This window comes from Tiliqua scincoides, chromosome 4, assembly GCF_035046505.1.
Source record: "Tiliqua scincoides isolate rTilSci1 chromosome 4, rTilSci1.hap2, whole genome shotgun sequence".
Classification (NCBI taxonomy): Eukaryota; Metazoa; Chordata; class Lepidosauria; order Squamata; family Scincidae; genus Tiliqua; species Tiliqua scincoides.
This window is the reverse complement of record NC_089824.1, coordinates 114,574,612-114,595,948: the sequence shown is the minus strand read 5'-3', so window position 1 is coordinate 114,595,948 and position 21,337 is coordinate 114,574,612. Positions and strand designations below refer to the sequence as shown.

The 21,337-nt window shown below is 43.4% G+C and overlaps 1 protein-coding gene across 2 annotated transcripts in view; it reads right to left on the bottom strand.

Moving 5' to 3' along the window:
• The window catches only part of CEP350 (centrosomal protein 350), a 126,273-nt gene that overhangs the window by 69,288 nt on the left and 35,648 nt on the right, over positions 1 to 21,337 (bottom strand). For both annotated transcript variants that reach the window (XM_066624015.1, XM_066624016.1), the window contains exons 9-14: positions 19,431 to 19,577; positions 15,230 to 15,870; positions 13,014 to 13,135; positions 9,664 to 10,661; positions 7,838 to 7,991; positions 6,383 to 6,549 (exon numbers count right to left, since the gene is read on the bottom strand). In XM_066624015.1, coding sequence (XP_066480112.1) covers positions 6,383 to 6,549; positions 7,838 to 7,991; positions 9,664 to 10,661; positions 13,014 to 13,135; positions 15,230 to 15,870; positions 19,431 to 19,577 — 2,229 coding nt within the window. The remainder of the gene's footprint in view (positions 1 to 6,382; positions 6,550 to 7,837; positions 7,992 to 9,663; positions 10,662 to 13,013; positions 13,136 to 15,229; positions 15,871 to 19,430; positions 19,578 to 21,337) is intronic.

Below are 21,337 nucleotides of genomic sequence, written 5' to 3'. Positions count from 1 at the left end.
TCAAAACAGCCATTCTAGTAGCTATCAACGAATTTGTGACAACAAATTTCATATAAATGAACTATTTTCTTTATAAACATATGTGTGAACTACTTCTTTTGTCTATCCTAAATCTCCTGACAATTTCATTCAATTATTCATGTTCTATGTTTAGAGAGAGATTTTTCTCCCAACACTTCCTCTCTCATCACTTTCTCCGGACTACAGATAATTTTTATAAGCTTCAATTATGCCCCCCACCTGCTTAATTGCCTTTTTTCTAGAATAAAAAGCTACATTTCTCCTGTCATGTATCCTGATGACATAGTGCCCAATCCTATTCCACTTTCCAGCACAGATGCAACCACAGCAACAGGGTGTGCGCTGTAGCCCACAAAGTTGGATAGGATTGTGCCCATAATCAATACAAAGTTATAAGTTTCCCAGCTGACAGGAAGTGGACATTGTCCTCTATCAGCCATCTGAGTGACCAATTCATTAGGAGTTCAGAGAGGAACACCCGCTTGCTCACCCACAAATGCAATGACTGGGGAATTCCTTGCCATGTAAGTAGCTGAAGCTAGGAACTGTCCAGTTCAGTGCTGCCCAAACTGTGGGTCATGACCTAATTGTTGGTGGGTTATAAAACTGACAAGCTGTTAACTGACAAGAAAAATGTATTGAGTCCTATGGAAAGTGAAACTGAGCTAAACCTGTGTTCCTTGGCAAGTGGAAAACATGCTTCAGTCAACTTTGAAGTGCAGGCTGAGAGGAATGGAAAGCCACCAGAACGGTCCCAATCAGATGAACGCAGTCCCTGGAAAACACTTGAGAAGGAAGTCCCTCCCTCCAAGTTGAGAAACGTATTGAGCCCCATGGAAAGCAAAACTATGCTACACTGTTGTGTTTACAGGTGGGGCCTCCGTATCCAAGGATTGTTTATCCATGGATCTGGCTCAACGTGGGTCTGCTGGACCTGTGTTGAACCCGTCTTGGCCCCAGCTGAGCCGCGCTCTGGTCACCTCCGGAAGGTTTTCTGAAGCCTACAGAGGCAGCATGCATTTGCCCGCCGCCTCAGGCTTCATAATATCCTTTTCTTCTGAAAAAATGCTTCCCGAAGAAAACCAGAAGTGACATTTTTATGCCATATAAGGCATTCTGAGACCCAGGGAAGTCCTCCAGGCTTTTTTTGGCCAAAAAGGTCATTCTGAAGCCCGCAGAGGCAGAGGGTGGACATGCACTCTGGGCTTCAGGAAGCCCTCAGGAGGCAACTGAAGTATAGCTCCAGTTCCCTTCAAAGGAATATGGGGCCAAAAATCGTGAATTTGATTACATGCAAATTTCAGTATCTGCGGGAACAGATCCCCCACAGATACAGACTTTTTTTAGTCTTGTAAAGCTAGGTAGGTCCCAATCAAATGTCATCTCAAAAAGTGAGTCCCGGTGCTAAAAAATTTGGGAACCAATGGTCTAGCTAGAGCAGTAGTTCCCAACCTTTAGGAGCTCAGGGACCACTAAGGCAAAATTTGGAGATGCTGAGAACCACATACAACCCGCCACTACCGCACACAAAAAATACAATTAAATTCGTAATACATGAAGAAGTATTGAGAATTAATGTCATGGCTGTGCTTGCATTTGCTTCACAAGCTGTGAAATTCTTGGGTTTATATTGCTGCTCAAAGCTATGCACACGTCGTCATTAGTGTCCAACTGATTCCAAGCTGCCTGGTCTCCCCCTCAGCCATTAGTCTGTGGAGCCCCTTGGCACAGGATGTGATGACAACATCTGGCCTTTAAAAGGGGAACAGACAAATTTCTGGAGGAAAAGTCCATCACAGGTTACGAGCCATGAGGGCTATATGTGCAACTTCCTGATTTTAAAAGTGGGGTACCCCAGAATGCCAGAATGCCAGGAGTGGCAAAAGTATACAGGTCTCTTGTTGTCTTGCGTATGTCATGAGGCATCTGGTGGGCCACTGTGAGATACAGAAAGTTGGACTAGATGGGTCTTTGGCCTGAACCAGCAGGGCTCTTCTATGTTCTTAAAAGCAGAAGTGGTGGTAGCAGCAGCAACAAAATAGCCCACTGACTGCCAGGAAGAGTATGGGGTGGAGTGCGGCTGTTGCTGGGGCTGACCAGGCTGCCTAGCTTCAGTCCTCTCTGGTTGAGAAAATTGCTCTGCTTGCCTTCTGGGGATACTGCCTTGGTTACTGGCCCTTTAAGAGTCTTTCCAGGAGACAAGCAGCCGCCACACCAGTTTAGCATGCAAGGGGGGGGGGACTGTCGCAGTTTGTCTTCTCAGCCCCCTTCACTGGCTGGGTTGTGAGCCTGATCTTCCCTCACCACCTGAGAGTTCCTTTCCCACACCCCTAAATTCTTTCCTACCCTCTGCACCTTCCCTACCCCCCCCAACAAGCTTTGCACTCAAAAAAGAGGCTGGAGACCCGACACAAGTGGGTGGGAGAGACAAAGGCTTCCTCAATCATCCTTCTCCCACCCCCCCCATTCACCCCTCTAAAAATCTGTAGTTGCTTTTTCTTCAGAGTGCCTGCCAGCTCCAAGGGAAGACTCCTTGCAAAGTATCTCAAAACACATAGACGAACAGGCCTTGCTGAGGGAGAATCAGCATGGCTTCTGTAAGGGTAAGTCTTGCCTCACGAACCTTATAGAATTCTTTGAAAAGGTCAACAGGCATGTAGATGTGGAAGAACCCGTGGACATTATATATCTGAACTTTCAGAAGGCGTTCGACACGGTCCCTCACCAAAGGCTACTGAAAAAACTCCACAGTCAGGGAATTAGAGGACAGGTCCTCTCGTGGATTGAGAACTGGTTGGAGGCCAGGAAGCAGAGAGTGGGTGTCAATGGGCAATTTTCACAATGGCGAGAGGTGAAAAGCGGTGTGCCCCAAGGATCTGTCCTGGGACCGGTGCTTTTCAACCTCTTCATAAATGACCTGGAGACAGGGTTGAGCAGTGAGGTGGCTAAGTTTGCAGACGACACCAAACTTTTCCGAGTGGTGAAGACCAGAAGTGATTGTGAGGAGCTCCAGAAAGATCTCTCCAGACTGGCAGAATGGGCAGCAAAATGGCAGATGCGCTTCAATGTCAGTAAGTGCACATTGGGGCAAAAAATCAAAACTTCACATATAGGCTGATGGGTTCTGAGCTGTCTGTGACAGATCAGGAGAGAGATCTTGGGGTGGTGGTGGATAGGTCGATGAAAGTGTCGACCCAATGTGCGGCGGCAGTGAAGAAGGCCAATTCTATGCTTCGGATCATTAGGAAGGGTATTGAGAACAAAACGGCTAATATTATAATGCCGTTGTACAAATCTATGGTAAGGCCACACCTGGAGTATTGTGTCCAGTTCTGGTCGCCGCATCTCAAAAAAGACATAGTGGAAATGGAAAAGGTGTAAAAGAGAGCGACTAAGATGATTACGGGGCTGGGGCACCTTCCTTATGAGGAAAGGCTACGGTGTTTGGGCCTCTTCAGCCTAGAAAAGAGACGCCTGAGGGGGGACATGATTGAGACATACAAAATTATGCAGGGGATGGACAGAGTGGATAGGGAGATGCTCTTTACACTCTCACATAATACCAGAACCAGGGGACATCCACTAAAATTGAGTGTTCGGCGGGTTAGGACAGACAAAAGAAAATATTTCTTTACTCAGCGTGTGGTCGGTCTGTGGAACTCCTTGCCACAGGATGTGGTGCTGGCGTCTAGCCTAGACGCCTTTAAAAGGGGATTGGACAAGTTTCTGGAGGAAAAATCCATTACGGGGTACAAGCCATGATGTGTATGCGCAACCTCCTGATTTTAGAAATGGGTTATGTCAGAATGCCAGATGGAAGGGAGGGCACCAGGATGAGGTTTCTTGTTATCTGGTGTGCTCCCTGGGGCGTTTGGCGGGCCACTGTGAGATACAGGAAGCTGGACTAGATGGGCCTATGGCCTAATCCAGTGGGGCTGTTCTTATGTTCTATTCAAGTCTGGATTCTGCAACTCCCAGACAGGACGGAAGGCACATCTCCAGCCAAGCAGCCTGCCTCCCCCCCCCTCCCCGATACAGTATGTGATCATCAGATACTGTTCTGACCCTTTTCCAGGGGCTGATCTTTTTCTTCCCCTCTCCTGGGCTGCAAGTGGCTGATTTGGACTGCACTCACTCTCTCCAGCTTGCCTCTCCAAGCTCCCAAAGCTGTGAAGCATGGAATGGAGAGTGACCAGAAGCTGTGTTTGCAGCAGGGGCCTCTCCAAAGGAGAAACAAAACAGCAAAAATTACATTTTTTTCCTTTGGAGAGGCAGCGATGGTGAACACAGTCCCTGGCTGGTCTCCGTCCCTTGCTCCATCACCTTCCCCAAGCATCAGCTCCCCCCAGCCTACAAGTACGTAAGCCTCTGTGTACGTTGTGGCCTCCAGCACAGTCTCCGCTGCGCCTGCTGTGAGTGAGAAATCAGCACATACCAGAACCATACAGAGGAGAAGCCTGCTGATCCTCCTCATCCCACTGGAACTGAAGACAAGCCAGCCAGGCAGATGCAGAGCAGTGAGGAGAAAGGAGGAGTGAGGGGGGAACCATGAGAAGGCACTGTCAAAGCTCTGCCCCAAAGTGACTGGGGCTGGAAAGTAATTTTCCCCCTCCTGGGATGCATTGGGAGTTTTTCCCCCCTTTCTTCAGAAGACCTCGCGGACCACCTGGCAGGGTCCTGTGGACCACCTGTGGGTTGGGAACCCATGAGCTAGATGAGTGTGATCCCATGAGTGTGATCAGATCTTGGTTTTGTTTCTCTGTTCCTCCAGCCATTACATACTTTTGGTGGCGGCAGTGATGGGGGGGAGAAGGTTGAGTGATCTGAGTAGCGTTCCAGCAGCATCTGCTGGGCATTAATGGTTATTGCACTCCTTTAGTGAAAACATTCCTTAATGCTTTCAAGACAAGCTCAGGCATTTTCCATTCACCTACTTCTATTTTTACTACCCACCTTTCTTTCCCCGTGTTGTTTAACTGCCTTTTTTGTTTAAACCAGTGCTTCTCAAACTGTGGGTTGGAACCCACTAGGTGGGTCACGAGCCAATTTCAGGTGGATCTCCATTTATTTCAATATTTTCTTTTTAATATATTAGACTTGATGCCACCATGGTATGTGACTGCATTTGGGGAAATGTTACAGACCTGCACTTTTAACAAGCTACTATGTATATTTTTTTAACAATGATAGTCAGTGGGACTTACTCCTGGATAAGTGTAGGTAAGATTGTAGCCTAGGATTGTTAAAAATTTTCCTGCTTGATGATGTCACTTCTGGTCATGACATCACGTCCGGTGGGTACTGACAGATTCTCATTCTAAAAAGTGGGTCCTAATGCTAAATGCGTGAAAACCACTGGTTTAAACCTTTAAAAAACTAATCATACTTTGAACCCTTGTCTGACTGGTTCATGTTCATGGGTAATTCAGTGGACTGTGATGTCTCTTCACCCTGTAGATGCTACTGTGGGTTTTACTATTTATAAGAACCCCTGGGATTCAGCGCTGTCCTGGGAGGGGAGAGGTGGCCCTGCATCGTCTCTATACCCTTGAATGGCACAGTATTAAGGCTCTCCTCTGTTCAGTTGCTGGTACAATAAAGGGAAGGTGGAAAGCAGGAAGGGATGGATGCGCACTATCCACTAGAAGCTATTCACCTTAATCAGCCTGCCTTCTCCTAGAAGTCCTTTCCCTGATAACAGTATTCTGAATGAGGAACATTATAATAGTGGTTATATTTTCATTTGCTAACCTAATGATTCTTAGCATGGAATTTGCCTTTTTCACAGCAGCCACACCCCAAGACAACCTTTTCATTATGCTACACCCCATTCCTCCAAGATCTTTCCTGGTAAGTCACTTTCAGTTCAGACTTAAATGGCTACAGTCACTGCTCAAGAGAAGGTTGTCAGGATTCATCAAGTACTACTGATTCATCATGTAGCCAGTGATATATGAGATGCCACAAGGATCCATCTCATCTCCCAAGCTATTCAGATTTTTAAATATGCTAGGCAATGTGGCCTGGGCATTAGGGTTTAGTATCACAGTGTGAGGATCATGTTCAGCTCTCTCTTTCTCTCTCTCTCTCTTTCTCTCTCTCTCTCTGATAAAAGAGTGCAAGCATGTGATCGCAACATAATTCAGGTATGGGGGAAAATAATTTGATCTGATATTAAGAAACAATGAATGTTTTCTAATCCATTAAGAAGTTGCAATATATGTTTTGCGCATGTGGGTCTCCACTTCAATGCATTTTGATTTAACAGACACGCCTTCCTCTCTTTAGCCCATTAAATCAACAAAAAATGTATGCTTCACACTTAACAAAGGAATGTAAACATAGGAAACGGCAAACTTACTTTCCTTTTTCCCCCTTCTTTTAGAAGATGCAGATGAACGAGAAGAATCTGCAGATGGTGGGCCTGAGGAATGGTGAGTATGCTCTATAGCCTGTAGCCCATAAGGTGATTTCCTACTAGCAAAATCTTCTTTCAAGCTGAGGCTGTTGCTGTTGCCACCACTAATACTAGCACAGAACAAAAATATCACTAGTATTTCTCAAGTACACCAATCCATATAAAAATGGTTTTTTAAGGACACAATTAACTTCGGTTACAACATTTCATCATACAACTAAAGAAATATTTGAAACACTTATGAAGTCATATGAGACACTGGTAAGGACTTTTACCTGCTTTTAAAAGCAGAAAAGCATTAGATAACTTTAGATAACTTTAGGAACTGCTGACGATACATATCTAGAGTCGCAAGCTTTAGTCAAAGTATAATCAATGGCAGATTAATCTGCTGAATAAGTCATAACAATAGATTTACTTTTAAATGTGTTGTTATAATAAGGAATAAAGAAGACATTTTTCTTACAACCATACAATAACTTGTGTTTAATAAATTGTGATAAATTCCCATCCTTCATTATCTCAAAATGCCTATGCTGCTGTTTTAGAAATAGGTACATTTATTTATATTTTGTCCCTCTCCTGAAGGACAAGTAGTTGGCAGTCCTAAATTAGCATTTTAATAAAGGAAAGTCTGCAATACAGGGTGCCCCCCCATACCTGTGGATCTCCTATCCATGGATTAACTTATTTGCAGATCAAGTCCGTGGGGCCCCAGCACACACCCCTCTGGAGATGGAGCTCTATTCCCCTCAAAAAAAATGCAACTTCTGGGTTTTTTTGTAAAACCAGAAATGATGTTTTTAAGGCATTTTTAAGTGCCTTATAAGGCATTAAAAACGTCACTTCTGCTTTTACAAAAACAAAAAACAAAAACTCAGAAGTTGCTTTTTTTACTTCTCAGGCTCAATCTGAATCCAGCAGAGGCCGTGAATGGACATCTGTTGCCTCTGCTGGGCTCAGAGGACCCTCCAGAGGCAAGGGGAGCATTTTCCCTCCAGAGGGTGGGGGGGAACATTTGCCAGTATCTGCAGTGTTAGTTAAGGGGGGGGTGTTCCAAAATGGAACCCCCGTGGATACCAGGGCACACCTGTACTTCAATTCTCAAGACAGATTACTCAGAATGTCAAAAACAATTGAAATAACAAAGCACTATTTGTGCCATTAAAGAAGTGTGAATAGATTAAGATGGAAACGCTGTTTTTGATTGGTATATTGTATATTTATTCAGTTCAATGCCATTAACTGCTGGTTTTGATTGGTTACAGTCCTGAATAGACGCATTCCACTCTATGGAATAAACAGAATACAAATCATGCAAAATGTATTGAAATATACTTCAATGCACATCACTTTTCATCTATTTTGTTTCACAGCAATTTGTAAACTCATAGGTACCTGGGCTCAAGAGCAGTCTTTTTGTCTGTCACAGTTCCACTTCCCTGAGATGAGATGAAATCATCATCATAAGATACAATACTAGGAGGAGGGCTCATGACTGGAAGTACAGGTCGCTGGGTTGGTGACCCTTGATCTGACCATTCATCAAACCCTGAAAAAGATGGGAAAGTCAAAACTAAATGTAGACTGCATTTCAGAAAGACTGAATCATCTCAACAAAATCTCACTCTAGAAATGCCTGAGATGTGCAATCTGACAGAGAAGTATTACAACAGTATTACTATAATCTCAGCGTGCTGTACCAAGGACTTGAATACACTTTTTGGGTAATGCAATATTTAGAAGAATGATCTGAAGTGAATCCAACACAATATAGTTGGGTCCATCTTGTGTTCTCGTTCTTCTTTGTCTGATAGCTCCCCCTCCTCCCTGTCTATCTCAGTGGACAAAGGAGAAAAGGAGCTCTGGTTTGCATAGGACCTTACTACAGCCCTATGCTTCCTTTTGGAAGGGAGTTTCTTCCCCAAACTGGCCTTATGAGCCATTGTCCTGGATTTCTTTTTGGATCATTGGTGTGAGGGGGTCTACCAGGACTTCCAAGGAGGAATCAGTTGCAGGAATGGGAAATGGGGCTGGGTGCCCAGCAGGCATTTCCCTTTGTGGGAAATATGCCTATGCTTGGTGCTAGTGGGTGTTCTGGTAGGCAGGTGGGCCTTTACTGCCACATCTACTGCTGCTTTGGCACATTCCAGGATCAGAGCTCTGGTGCCTGGGTCAATGGAGTTACCCTGCCCTGAAGACCCCTCCCAAGGAGAACACTTAGTAGAGGAGTGCCTCCCCACTGCCTGCCTTGGCCCCTGAACCTTGGGATCCAGTGAGGGTGAAACAGACAGGGAAAAACAGAGCAGGTTGCTGATGTCAGCCCTCTGGAGATTACCTCAGTGCTGTCTGACCACAGCCTATGCTCCTATAGGGTCACACTGTCTCTGTATGAGGGAGAGTAGCCATTAGTACTGTTCAAACAACCCTGGGCCTCAGCCACACAGGATTTGCTGGCAATGGCAGCCTGAAGGGGTCCACTCATCTGTGACCTGTTGTTATTGCTTTGTCCTCATTGGCAATGGCAAGCCTCTGGACCCTCTCCCTCCCTGAGGCCCAGAAGGCCTACCCATGCCAAGCGCAGCAAAAGAGGCTTCCTAGCTACAGCAAAACTGTGCAAGTGAAGCAGACAAGCACCTCCTCTCATGCCCTGACTAAGGGCCCATACCCTGACTAAGGAGGAAGAGATGAGAGAGGAAAACATATGAGGAAAACAGACAAGAAAAAGGTAAAACAAAATGGAAAGACTTCCCACAAAAGCTGAGATCTCTGGAGCTTAAAACAACCGACCTTTCTCTGAAAGAGGCAGAGCCAGACTGAGGTCAGAATGCCCTGCAGACTTCCAACTGTCATCCGACCCTGCCTCCAGGAGTAGGAGGGCATCTCACTAGTCAAGAACATACCCCTTCCTACTTCCAGTGATGTATTAGGTCAGTATTACTATAATCTCAGTCTGCTGTACTTGAAGAATATACTTTTTGGGTAATGCAATGTTGAGAAGAGGAGTGATCCTGAAGTGAATTCAACATAAAACAGAAGGTATCAAAATTTTCCAAAGTAAATGGGAATTTTCTACAAATCAACAAATACAGATATCAGCAAAACTAAGCTAGAGATTTATTACACAATTTAAATTGCTGAACCTGAGATTTCATTGCAGTCATTCTAGCAGTTACCAACAAAATAATAGAGATAGTAATCACCCATTTTCTTATTTTCCTTACCTTTCCCGCACTGTTGGTAAGATTTTGCAAATATGTTGATTACACTATGTGGGCTTCCCTTAGTCAGTTCTTCCCAGGGTCTTGAAACATTTCTCATCTGTGTGAAAATGGGTAAATATTTCTCTGCATCCTTCTGAAATTCTTTTATAGGCTCATAGCCAGTTTTATCAGCAACACAGAATTCCTTTTCCTTTAACATCTCGGCTGTCTTTAAAGGTGAACACTCATGCTGCTCTCCTTCCTCCTCAGACAGATGACCATCACTGAGAGGCCCCTCACTTATTGAACCTACACTACAATCAGGCAGAGCTATAATTTTACTTTCTGTACCAGGTGAGCATGTTTGCTTCTTGGATAGATCTCCTAGTATTCCTTCAGGTCTGTGGTTGCCAGGAAAGCCAATGGCAGAAGTGTGAGGGCTGATGGTCTCCGGAAGCTTTTTAAACTCACTAAGATTTCCCACTCCAGGAAGACTATCATCAAAATTTGTATGAGACACACAGGTACCCAACATCTTCTGAAGCCTGGCTGAAAAAACATCATCTTCTCTCACAGGTGGACTGGCAACCTTTGCCCAGTAGCCATCACCTTGATCTCCTTGCAGCAAGTCACGCTCAGAGTTCCATGCTACACCATAATTAATTCCAGCTCCAGCTAGCTTCTTTGCTTCACTTTCAATTCGGCTTGAGAGGGAAGCTGCTGTGGCCTTCAGGGCTTCAATACGATCCAGTTTACTTTTATATTGATTAATGGTGGGCTGCACAGCAGATGTTACAAATGGCTGAGGTGCCAAAGACATAGATTCCACCACTGTGCTGTAGTTCTTCCTGGTTGACAATCCAGCGTCAAAGTCCTTTTCAAAGACACCCATGTGATCCAGGGTCAAAAGCTGTGAGAAGAGACCTCTGCTCAAGACAGCAGAAGTCTGTGAGCATGGAAACTGGGTTTTTGAATTCAGCCTATCTGGCTGCATCCATAAAGACTCAAATAAATTATTCCTAGAAAATAAGAGTCAAAATTCTCATAAGTTTACAAAAACTGAGTTCAAACAGCATTTGACTATTAAATGCTCATCTACAGAAATATCTTTTAGGCCTTTGAGCCTATATTGGACAATATTTTGTCCTTATACTCTCCTACACCTGGCTGGTGAAGTTAGAACATGGCTTCCCACCCCACCAACAGGCAGAACTTACTCACTTACAAACTTGTTGTCAACAAATGAGTATCACATTTTAATAGGATTTATTTATGTAGTAGACTCAGATCACAAGTCAATTTCTAGATTTCATCTAGAATATTAAATTCAGGACAGTAGGAGCTGGATTTTGCATACAAACAACCCACTGAAACACTACACCAATTCAGAGATATCTAATGGAACAGTACGAATAGTGGAGAACAATGCAATCCTACTTAAAAATAATTTATTTTGCTCTATTTGTTCTATTTAATTTAGCCCGTAGATGAGACATATGGTCTTGTTTTTCTTTATGCCCTGTCCCCTGCTTCTCTCTCTGCTCTCATATCCTGACACATACCCGCCTGTGAGCTTCACTTATGTAGCTCCATCACTCACAACCTTTCAACAGTGTTCCGCTTCTTCAAACAACTCCACCTTTCTCCTGCACAACCTCCTGTGCCTGGCTCTTGCCTTCCATATGCCTCCATTATGCCACCTCCTTGGTTTACATTAAATCCCTGCTCAAGGCCACCTTTTCTGTGAAGTCTTTGATCCATTTCTCTAGTCCCTGAACTGCATTGCAACTAAGTAAATGTATATAATAATCATATGTTCTTTCCCTTGCATTCATTTCCTCCCCTTCCTCTGTTCTTCCACTTATCTCTTTTAGACAGCATTCTGGGGGAAAAGGACCTGCTTTTCCTTGTACCATGTACAAGGATTATGCTATAACCATAACTTTTCTTTTAAACTTATACAGACCGATCTATGTGCATGGCACTTTGCATACAGGGAACAAACTGGTCTCAGTTCTAAGGAGCCTGCAATCAGTGATGTATCTAAGGTATGGCAGGTAGGGCACGTGCACTTGGCACTACAAAGGGGAGTGCCACTGAGTAGTTTCTATTAAAGTTGAGCAAGTGGAAACTAGTTGAACCTCAAAAAGAAGAGGGCAGCAGCAAGAGCACGAGGTCACCGAAGCATGAGAAGGTGATCCGGAGAAGAGCAGCTGGATCACAAGGCTGTCACTGCCACTAGCACCTCCACTTGAGAGAGGAAAACCCAGAAGTAACATTTGTGGAAGAGGAGAACCTAGAAGTGACATTGATGTCATGCAATGTTGCCACCCAGTGTACTGTGGCTTCTAGCTATACTGCTGCTTATAATCTAGATGGTGATAGCAGAGGAAGAAAGGAGGATACAGCCAGGGTAAACTGAGGAAGTATATGCGATCATTTCAGTTAAATCAGTTATAACAAAGAAAGACAACTAAGGACCAAATCCTATCCAATTTTCCAGCACTGATGCAGCTGCAATGCAGACTTGAGGTAAGGGAATAAATGTTCCCTTACCATGAGGAGACTTCTGTGACTGCCCCCTCCCACCACAGGATGCAGTACATGCCCCAGGCTGGAAAGTTGGATAGCATTGGGACCCAAGGCACAGTGCAAAATGCTTTACAGAAAAAGGCAGATTTTAAGACACTAATGAAGAAAGTAAGCAAAGAAAAATCTTGCAGATTTTGAAAGGTAAATTCCAAGTGTAAGGGGCAGCAAGAGAAAAAGGTCAAAGTTGTTTGAGGAAGCAAGAGACTTTTGAACAACTGAAGGAGGTGAAGCTGACAGAGTAAAGCAGGATACGAAAGCAGTGACATTCTGTACAGTTTATTCTGTTTTTAGTAAGAGCAAGATGCTGTTTAGGGCAACAAACTTCACCACACTGGAAACCTGAGACTTCAGCAGGAATTGCCCATAAACTTTCAAGCAAATAATCTCAATAAGGGCTAGAATTGTACTCTCCTTTAAAAAAGAAAAAAAGAAAAAAAGAAAAAGAAACCCAAGAATTACCAAAAGCTGAATTCTATGTCCAATATAATTTTACTTTTTTTCTGCAATTCCTCAGAATGCCAGCAAACACACAGTCCTGATTAAATCTTTAATATCTTAAACTACATTTCATATAGTGAAACCATGCTTATCATGTCATTGTATAAAATCCTCCAGATAATGGATTTTACATGTTTCAATTAAAGTGATAAACAATACATCTCAAATACTTCTATGGGTATTTTGGTTACGTTTCCAAGTTTGCCTACAAGGACAACTTTTTAATAGCAGGTTTTGAAGGCCCCCCCCCCAAGACTTTTGCAGCCTTAACTCTCTCTCACCTAACAAGAGAATGAGGCGGTTCAGACAGAGACATATCACTACTGGAAGATGCACTGGGTGGACGCTCCTGCAGCTTGTTCTCTTTATCGGATTCTCCAGACGGCTGATATCCAGGTTTGGGCTAAACAAAAAGTGGTAATTTTTTAATATAGATGTTTGTCATTAAAAAATAATCAACAAGATAAACCTTCCCCTGCTCCCAAAAAAGAGGATGGCTCTGTCAGATGGACATTTATTCCAACAACTGGCATTTGGTTCCAAATATAATAAAACAGGCTAAGCTGGAATAATAAAATACCAGTATTAAGTATATATCTCATGTTCATATTTAAGTGCATTGAGTTGGATCCAAAGATGCCCTTCCATGTGCTGAAAGGCTCTAGCATTCATGAAATAGCTAAGGTAAGAAGCTTGAGTTTGGGGTGGGGGGGGCAACCCAAATCTAACATCCTTACATAATTTTCCTATTACGGCCTGACAGGAGATAAGTTTGTGGACTGGTGCTGAACTGCAAACAAGAAGCATATCAAAATCACTGCTATCATCATTAACCATCATCCACTAAATTCATGCAAGTCAATGTCTATTTGCTTTTCCCAGTATGCAAGTATATAATTAAACGAAGGACATGTTAGTGCTGTCCTTCTTTAGGCTGTTGTCATCTATGTAGTGTTTTATAGGCAATTTAGTTTGGGTATTACTTAGCATCTCCAAGCATTATTGTCTGCTAGTAATTTTTATTAGTTTTTTCTCATGTTAATTTTTTCCTTAATACTGAGAAGTATCCAGGAATGGGCAAGTCTGGTGCAGTTTGACTCAAGTCGAGTCATGAGTCTAAGCCCCCCATACAACTCGACTAAAAAACGAGTCACAAGGAGCAGATTTTCTGAGTCACCCAGAGTTTTTGCAACTTGAAAAGACTTGAGTCATGAGTCGTTTCCCTTAAAAAGCTAGCCATGGAATAAAACGGGGTTGCTGCCAGGATGTGTGTGTGTGTGTGTGTGTGTGTGTGTGTGCGTGCGTGTCAGAGTTCTCTTCAACCACTACCCTGAGTTCTCTTCAACCACTACACTACTACTCTTCAACCACTTGTTTCCCATCTGTAAACAAGGCGGGAGGGGACGGACTGCATGAGAGTGGGAACACAATTGGCAAGGGGAAGGAGGGTCAAGCGCAGCAGCTGTGAGACTTACCAGGATGACCCAATCCTTTGCAGCTCTACTCAGAAGTAGCCCCATACATCCAGTCATTCAATGAGGTTTCCTCCTCCCAAGTAACAACAGAGTCCACCAGTAGCTTAGCTAGAGGGGGTACAAAGCACTAAGTTTTGCAGGGGGACTCAGCTTGCAAAGCACTACATGTTGCACGGAGCCTCACCGCAGGCATACAAGTGGCTCCCTCCCCTTCAGAGCGGGGCAGAAGGAGAGGAAGAGGCAGAACTGTCCGTCATTGTCCATGAGAATCACCACCTTCCACCCGCTTTCTTGTGAAAGGAGAGCCTCCTCAGGCATAAGCAGGCAGGGCAGCTGTGGTGCTTTTCCATGGACAACAACAGGGTGATTCTGCCTCACCTGCCGCACTAGCTGTGAAGGAGAGGGGGCCGCTTGCACACCTGCAGTGAGGCTCCATGCAACACAATGTGCTTTGCAAGCCAAGGTGAGGCTCCCTGCGATGCTTTGTACCTCCTCTAGCTTTGCTACTGGAGCACACAGGAACCAGCCATGCAGTCGGAAAGTGCACTAAGAACGGCCTCCTCCCCTTCCATGGGCTTCTCCGTCAATTCCAAGGCAAGAACCCCCTTGGGCTTCTCCTTCTGCCTTCCCTCATCCAAAGAAAAAAGCCAGACCGCCCATCCTTTGTCCAATTCCTTAGAGATGGGCAAGAGAGCCTGCTCCCACCTCCCACCCTATGCAAAAGTAAAACATTAACCCTTCCTTGACTCCTGGCTGGAACTTCCCTGTTGCTCACCCAGTCTGAGTGATGGCTCCACAAGGTCTTTCACATCATGCAAAAAGTAAGCAAGCACACCCAGACACAGACTCCAGTGCACATGTGTGGATAATCAGTGCCGAGTCAAGTGGCCTCAGACTCAAGTCAATGCCGGAGTCAATGCCTAAAAATGCTGATTTTTGTGACAGAGTCGAGTCACTTCACTTGAGTTCCTGTCCCTAGAAGTACCCCACACACTTTCACAAACTAGCTATAAATATACCACCTGTACAGGTTGTGGCGATTCCCCCAGCAAAGTTTGCTCCAGCAGTAGTTTGGAATAAGTTTCTTGTAGTGGCTTGGTGGTTAGTTCAGGAGCCAACGTGCTCTTTGTCTTATACGACAGAGCCTCTCTTTGTTTCTTGTAAAGCTCCTGGAGTCTTTTATTCTTCTGTTCTGTTGCCTCTTTCTGTGCTTTCTTCTCTTCACTCTGCCTCTTCTTCCTCTCCTCTTGTTGTCTAACAATAAATTGGCGTACTTCATCTGTATCGTAGTGGCGTTTCTTTGAAGTGACTTGAGGCTCATCATTAGCAGCTGTCTTGTCTGGTTTTCTCTTTGTTGGGCTGTGGCTCCTGGTGAATGCAGAAAGCATTGCTGATTTACGATTCGGATATTGTTCCCGCTCTTGTTTTGTACTCTGAGACACAGAATCCAGCTGCAGGTCATCAAGAATCCCACGGATCTCCACTGGCAAGAAGTCCTTATTTACATGGTCATCTCCATGTTGAGCATCCTGAACAGCAGACTCTTTTCTCTTCAGGTTACTCTCTGCTCTTACTTTACTCCGGGACCATTCAGGACTTCTTGAACAGGGTTTTGTGGTCACATCCAGCACAGGTTCAGATTCCGTCTTTCCAGTGTGGGATGCTAGAATGCAGGGAGTGGGGATAAAAGTGTCAGTTACAATCCATTTGGGGTTTCATAAGAACAGCCCTGCTGCATCAGAGGCTATAGGCCCATCAAGTTCAGCTTCTTGTATCTTACAGTGGCCCACCAAATGCCCCAGGGAGCACACAAGACAGCAAGAGACCTGCATCCTGGTGATCCTCCCTTGCATCTGGCATTCTGACATAACCCGTTTCTAAAATTAGGAAGTTGCACATACACATCATGGCTTGTAACCCGTGATGGATTTTTCTCCACAAATTTGTCCAAGCCCCTTTTAAAGGCATCTAGACCCAATGCCATCACATGTGGCAAGGAGTTCCACACAGACTAACTACAAGCTGAGTAAAGAAATACTATACTATATACTATAATACCATACTTCATGAGTACTATATAAGTAGAACCAATAAGTAAAAATATTTTGCTTCATGATAGTCACATGAAAGTAGGTGACAGTACCATTTTTATTTAAACTCCCATTCAAGATAAAGTATTTATCAGTTCTGAATACATTAAGATCTCTTAACAAAAGTGATTTAGAAAAGCAAGATAAATATGGATATTCAAGCATCCATTATTGGAGAACCAGCTGCAAAAGATTCAAACATATTTAAAAAATACCCTTGTGGCTGGTAATTAGAAATAAATTGACTTAGTGTATTTATATTGCAACCAAAATGCAACGTATTTTGATAATTTAGTTATGGCTCCACCGATTCAAGCTACTGTCTTTTATGCCATTTTCAGTCCACCGTATGATTTTCACAATGAATGCAAATGATGGAGCACTGCATGAGGGCAATTTTTCACAACATGCATACAAATGCAGGTGGGTCTTTAACATGCACTGAACACAGACACAAAAGAGATACTATTAAGTTGCCAATAGCTTTTAAGCCTGGGGTCTGTTGGCACCTATATATGGAACATTAAGGTATTTTGCATAAGTATTCTGTATTGTGGTACTGGTTAAAGTAATTCAGTAGAAGTAGGTATTTTATTCACTAGTAAAGGGTTGGAGTAACGCATTTCTCTAGATCAGTGTTTCTCAAACTGTGGGTTGGGAGCCAATTTCAGGTGGCTCCCCGTTCATTTCTCTATTTTATTTTTAATGTATTAGACTTGATTCTACCATGGTATGTGACTGCATTTGGGGAAATGTTACAGACCTGTACTTTTAACAAGCTACTATGTAAATTCTTTTAACAATGATAGTAAATGGGACTTACTCCTGGATTAGTGTGGGTAGGATTGCAGCCTAGGGTGGCTAAAAAGTTTCCTACTTGATGATGTCACTTCCAGTCATTACATCACCGGTCCTGACAGATTCTCGTTCTAAAAAGTGGGTTCTGGTGTTAAATGTGTGAGACCCACTGCTCTAGATTGTTTCCCTGAACAACTTAATTCAGTCTCCTTGGTGATTTACAGTCAAGAGTCAAGACTATAAAGGTCTGCCAGATTAAGAGAGCCTGAGTTTTCCTTTTAACTCTGCACTTATATTAGCCCTGAGCCAGAGTCATTAGAATGAGATCCCATTCCAACTTGGTGGACTGGCATAACTTGTTGATAATATAGGTGCACTCATGTTCGCTGCTTTAAAAAATAAGCAAGATAGATGTTAAGTACTGGAGGGGGAAAAGTTCCTACATTCCTGACATGATCAAGCACTGCAGGAGAAGCAGGAAATAGAGTCTTGCTTGAATTTACTTTTTTTTTCTTTTTAAGAGGGGCTACATAAATATTTTTGTGCTTGAATGGTACAATTGGGGAGTGCTCTAAAGTAAAAAAAAAGAAAAAAACCACCTTAACAAGAAAGGTCATGAGATGTCAGATTCAGAGAAGGGGTGTTGTTTTATTCATCCTTAAACCTTAACCATATTCCACATGGTATTCAGCTATAGGTGTACTACTGGATGCAGGGAGATTACATTTTCTCAGAGAAATATTACCAACAATGCAACAGCCTTATAACAAAAGTGTTACTTTGAGGCAGAGTGTCTGGACAACCGGTTACAAATGAGCAACAACTGAGCATTTACTGTACAAAGTCAGTCTGGAAAGCCTCTTAATGCTTAGGCAGAATTTATATGGGCTCAACATCTGTGGCAAAGAGCAACAGAAGAGTAAACAAAAGATCAAAGCATACCACCATGCAGGTGCCACTTCAAGCAACGCTCATATAGATTTTGGCATTTCTAGTATAAATCATCTGAACTGTGCACTATAATGTACTCAGGGTAGAGAAGACTCCACTGTAGCAATTCTTCAAAAAGTTAACACAGAGAAGGTCTGATCCTTTTATGTAACATAAGTTGTATCTGCCCTCAAAGATGAAAGTAATTGAAAAAGAATGGCAAGGAGAAAACAGCTAAAGGCTGAGAGTGCACATAACATCTACTCAACTACACTGAAGAGGCTCAGAGCATATGCATGGAAAATTAAACTAATTGGATTAGTGGGAAGAAATACAATTATGCCCTAACGTCTCTTATGAGTATCTCTATGGTAGTCCCTGGAGGGGACAGAAATGCTTGTTTAGTTGTACTGTCTCACAGCCACAGGCTTTTTTATTTATTAAAAATGAAAAACACAACACCATCTGGGTCCCAACTCCATTATTTTGCCAGAGCGACTCAGTTAACCTGTTAAAAGCACATATGGAATGGAGGAGTTACCAAACTGTCAAAAAGACTAGCGTAATATTCAATATGTTCATTGTATTGCACTATGAGCATAATCTCTCAACTGTTACACTAGTATTTCACTTCAAGTGGGTTCATCAGCTTCACACGTTGTATACAAGGCTTATTTAATTACATTTTCACAAGAAAAGGTGTAGGTCCCGAGAGAAAGATATCTAAAAATCTGATTTATGTCCTTCCCTCTTGTTAAGATTAATTATATTCAGGAATTTTTTTAGATATGCCTACTGAAACTCAGGAAAATGTCTCTGCAAACAGTTATAGATATCAAGAGTCACAAAACAGAAATAAGATGCTAGTTTTTTTGTTGGTTTTTTAACTGCAAATTTTTTCAACTACAGATAATTCCATAAAACAGTTTTGTTGCACAAAGAGACTTTCTACAGCAGGGGTGCTCAATAGGTGGATCGCGATCTACCGGTAGATCGCGAGGCAAAATGAGTAGATCGCGGAGTGCCGACCCCCCCCTTCAGGTGCCTCTGGGAAGAAACGCAGGGAGTAAGGCCCATTGTACTCAATGGGGCTTACTCCCAGGTAAGTGTGGCTAGGATTGCAGCCTCACAGCCTAATCCTAGGCATGTCTACTCAGGAGTAAGTCCTGTTATACTCAGTGGGGCTCAAGGTACACCAACATACATTGTACACATAAATGTTATATGTTATGATGGCGCGAACATTGTAAAAAAAACTCTGGTAGATCTCCGGGCCTTGCTGGGTTTCAAAGTAGCTCTCAAGCCAAAAAAGTGTGAGCACCCCTGTTCTACAGTCATTTGATAAATTAATTATATAACATTAAATACTTCAAAAAGATTCAAATACTTCAATAGCTCAGCTTACCAGATTTAGTGGACCTCTCTCTCCCAGTTCTGTCACTAGGTAACAGCTGATTGTCCTGCTGCTCTACTTTAGGTGCTGGACCCAGTATAATCTTTGCCAGTCTTTGTCCATGCCGCCAGGATGACACACTTATTGCTTTGGTACCACCTAAACAAATATCCAATGACACATGGAGTAATGTTCCAATGCTTCTTAGGTTTTAACATCATTAGCAAGGTAAACATTCACGCTAGAGCACAGTTCTTCAATCTTGGGGTCAGGACCTCAATGGGATCACGAAGCCTCAGTTGTGGGACAGCAGCAACTTATGGGAATGAAAAAGATTGAGGACCACTGGACTACAGCGCCAGCAAGTAAAGCATGAGGCATCTGGTGTATTCCTTCAGAAAACAGAAATTGTGTCCCAGTCATAGAATCAGAGTTGGAAGGGACCTAAAATGTCATCTAGTCCAACCCCTGTGTGTAGCAGGAAATCCTCCTAGAGCATCTCCACCACGTGCTTGTTGAGCCTCTGCTTGAAGATTTCCAGTGAGGGAGAATCCACTACCTCCTTTGGCAATCTGTTACACTCCCAAATCGCCCTTAGGTAAAAGTAAAGATTCGCCCCTGGCGTTAAGTCTAGTCATTTCTGACTCTAGGGGCGGTGCTCATCTCTGTTTTTAAGCTGAAGAGCTGGCATTGACCGTAGACAGTTTCCGTGGTCATGTGGCCGGCATGACTAAATGCTAAGGCACAGAACGCCGTTACCTTCCCACCAAGGTGATACCTATTTATCTACTCAGTTTTACATGCTTTCGAACTGCTAGGCTGGCAGGAGCTGGGACAAGAAACAGGAGCTCACCCTGCTGCACAGATTCAAACTGCCAACCTTGTGGTCAACAGGCTTGTCGACTCAGCAGTTGAACCCACTGAGACACAGTGTCCCTTACAAAAAAATCGCCCTTACCATCAGAAATATTTTCCTGATGTCCAACTGGAATCTCTTCTCTTGCAGTTTCTAGTTCTACTTTCAGAAGCAATTGAGAACAAATTTGTCCCTTCTGGCATACGACAACCCTCCAGGAATCATATCCCTTCTTAGCCATCTCTTCTCCAGACTAAACGTACCAAGTTCCCTCAATCTTCCCTCATAGGGCTTGTTCTCCTTAATAATCCTAGTTGCTCTTCTCTGAATTCATTCCAGTTTGGCTGCAACTTTCTTAAAGTGAGGTGCTCAGAATGAGACACAATACTCCAGGTGAGGCCTAACCAATGCAGAGTAAAGCAGAACCACAACTTCTCACGATTTGGAAGTTACAGTTCTAGTAATGCAGACTAAAATCACATTCACTTTCTTTGCAGCCACATCACACTGCTGACTCATGTTCATTCTGGGATCCACCGCAACTCCAAGATCCCACTCACATGTAGTGCTGCCAAACCATCTGCCATTTTATACCTGCATCTTTGGTTGTTTTTCCTCAAATGCAGAACTTTGCATTTATTCCTGTTGAACTTCATCTTATTCATTTCAGCCCAGTATTCCATTTTGTCTAAGTCTTCCTGAAGGCTTCTATTGTATTCTATTGTTTGTGCTACTCCTCCCAGCTTGGTATCATCTGCAAATTTGATGAAGCCCCCTTATCCAAGTCACTGATAAAGATGTTAAAGAGAACCAGGCCCAAGACAGAGCCCTGTGGTACCCCACTTGAAACAGTTTTCCAGGTTGATGCCGAAGTCATTGATGAACACCCTTTGTGTATCTTCAATCAACCAGTTGCAATTCTACCTAAGGACTGTATCTAGCCCATATTTTACCAACTTGCTGATTAGGATGTCATGTGGAACCTTATCAAATGCTTTACTGAAGGTATTTGGTTACAGTGAACAGTTCTGAGAGGACGCAGAGTGGGCAGTGATGAGGATGG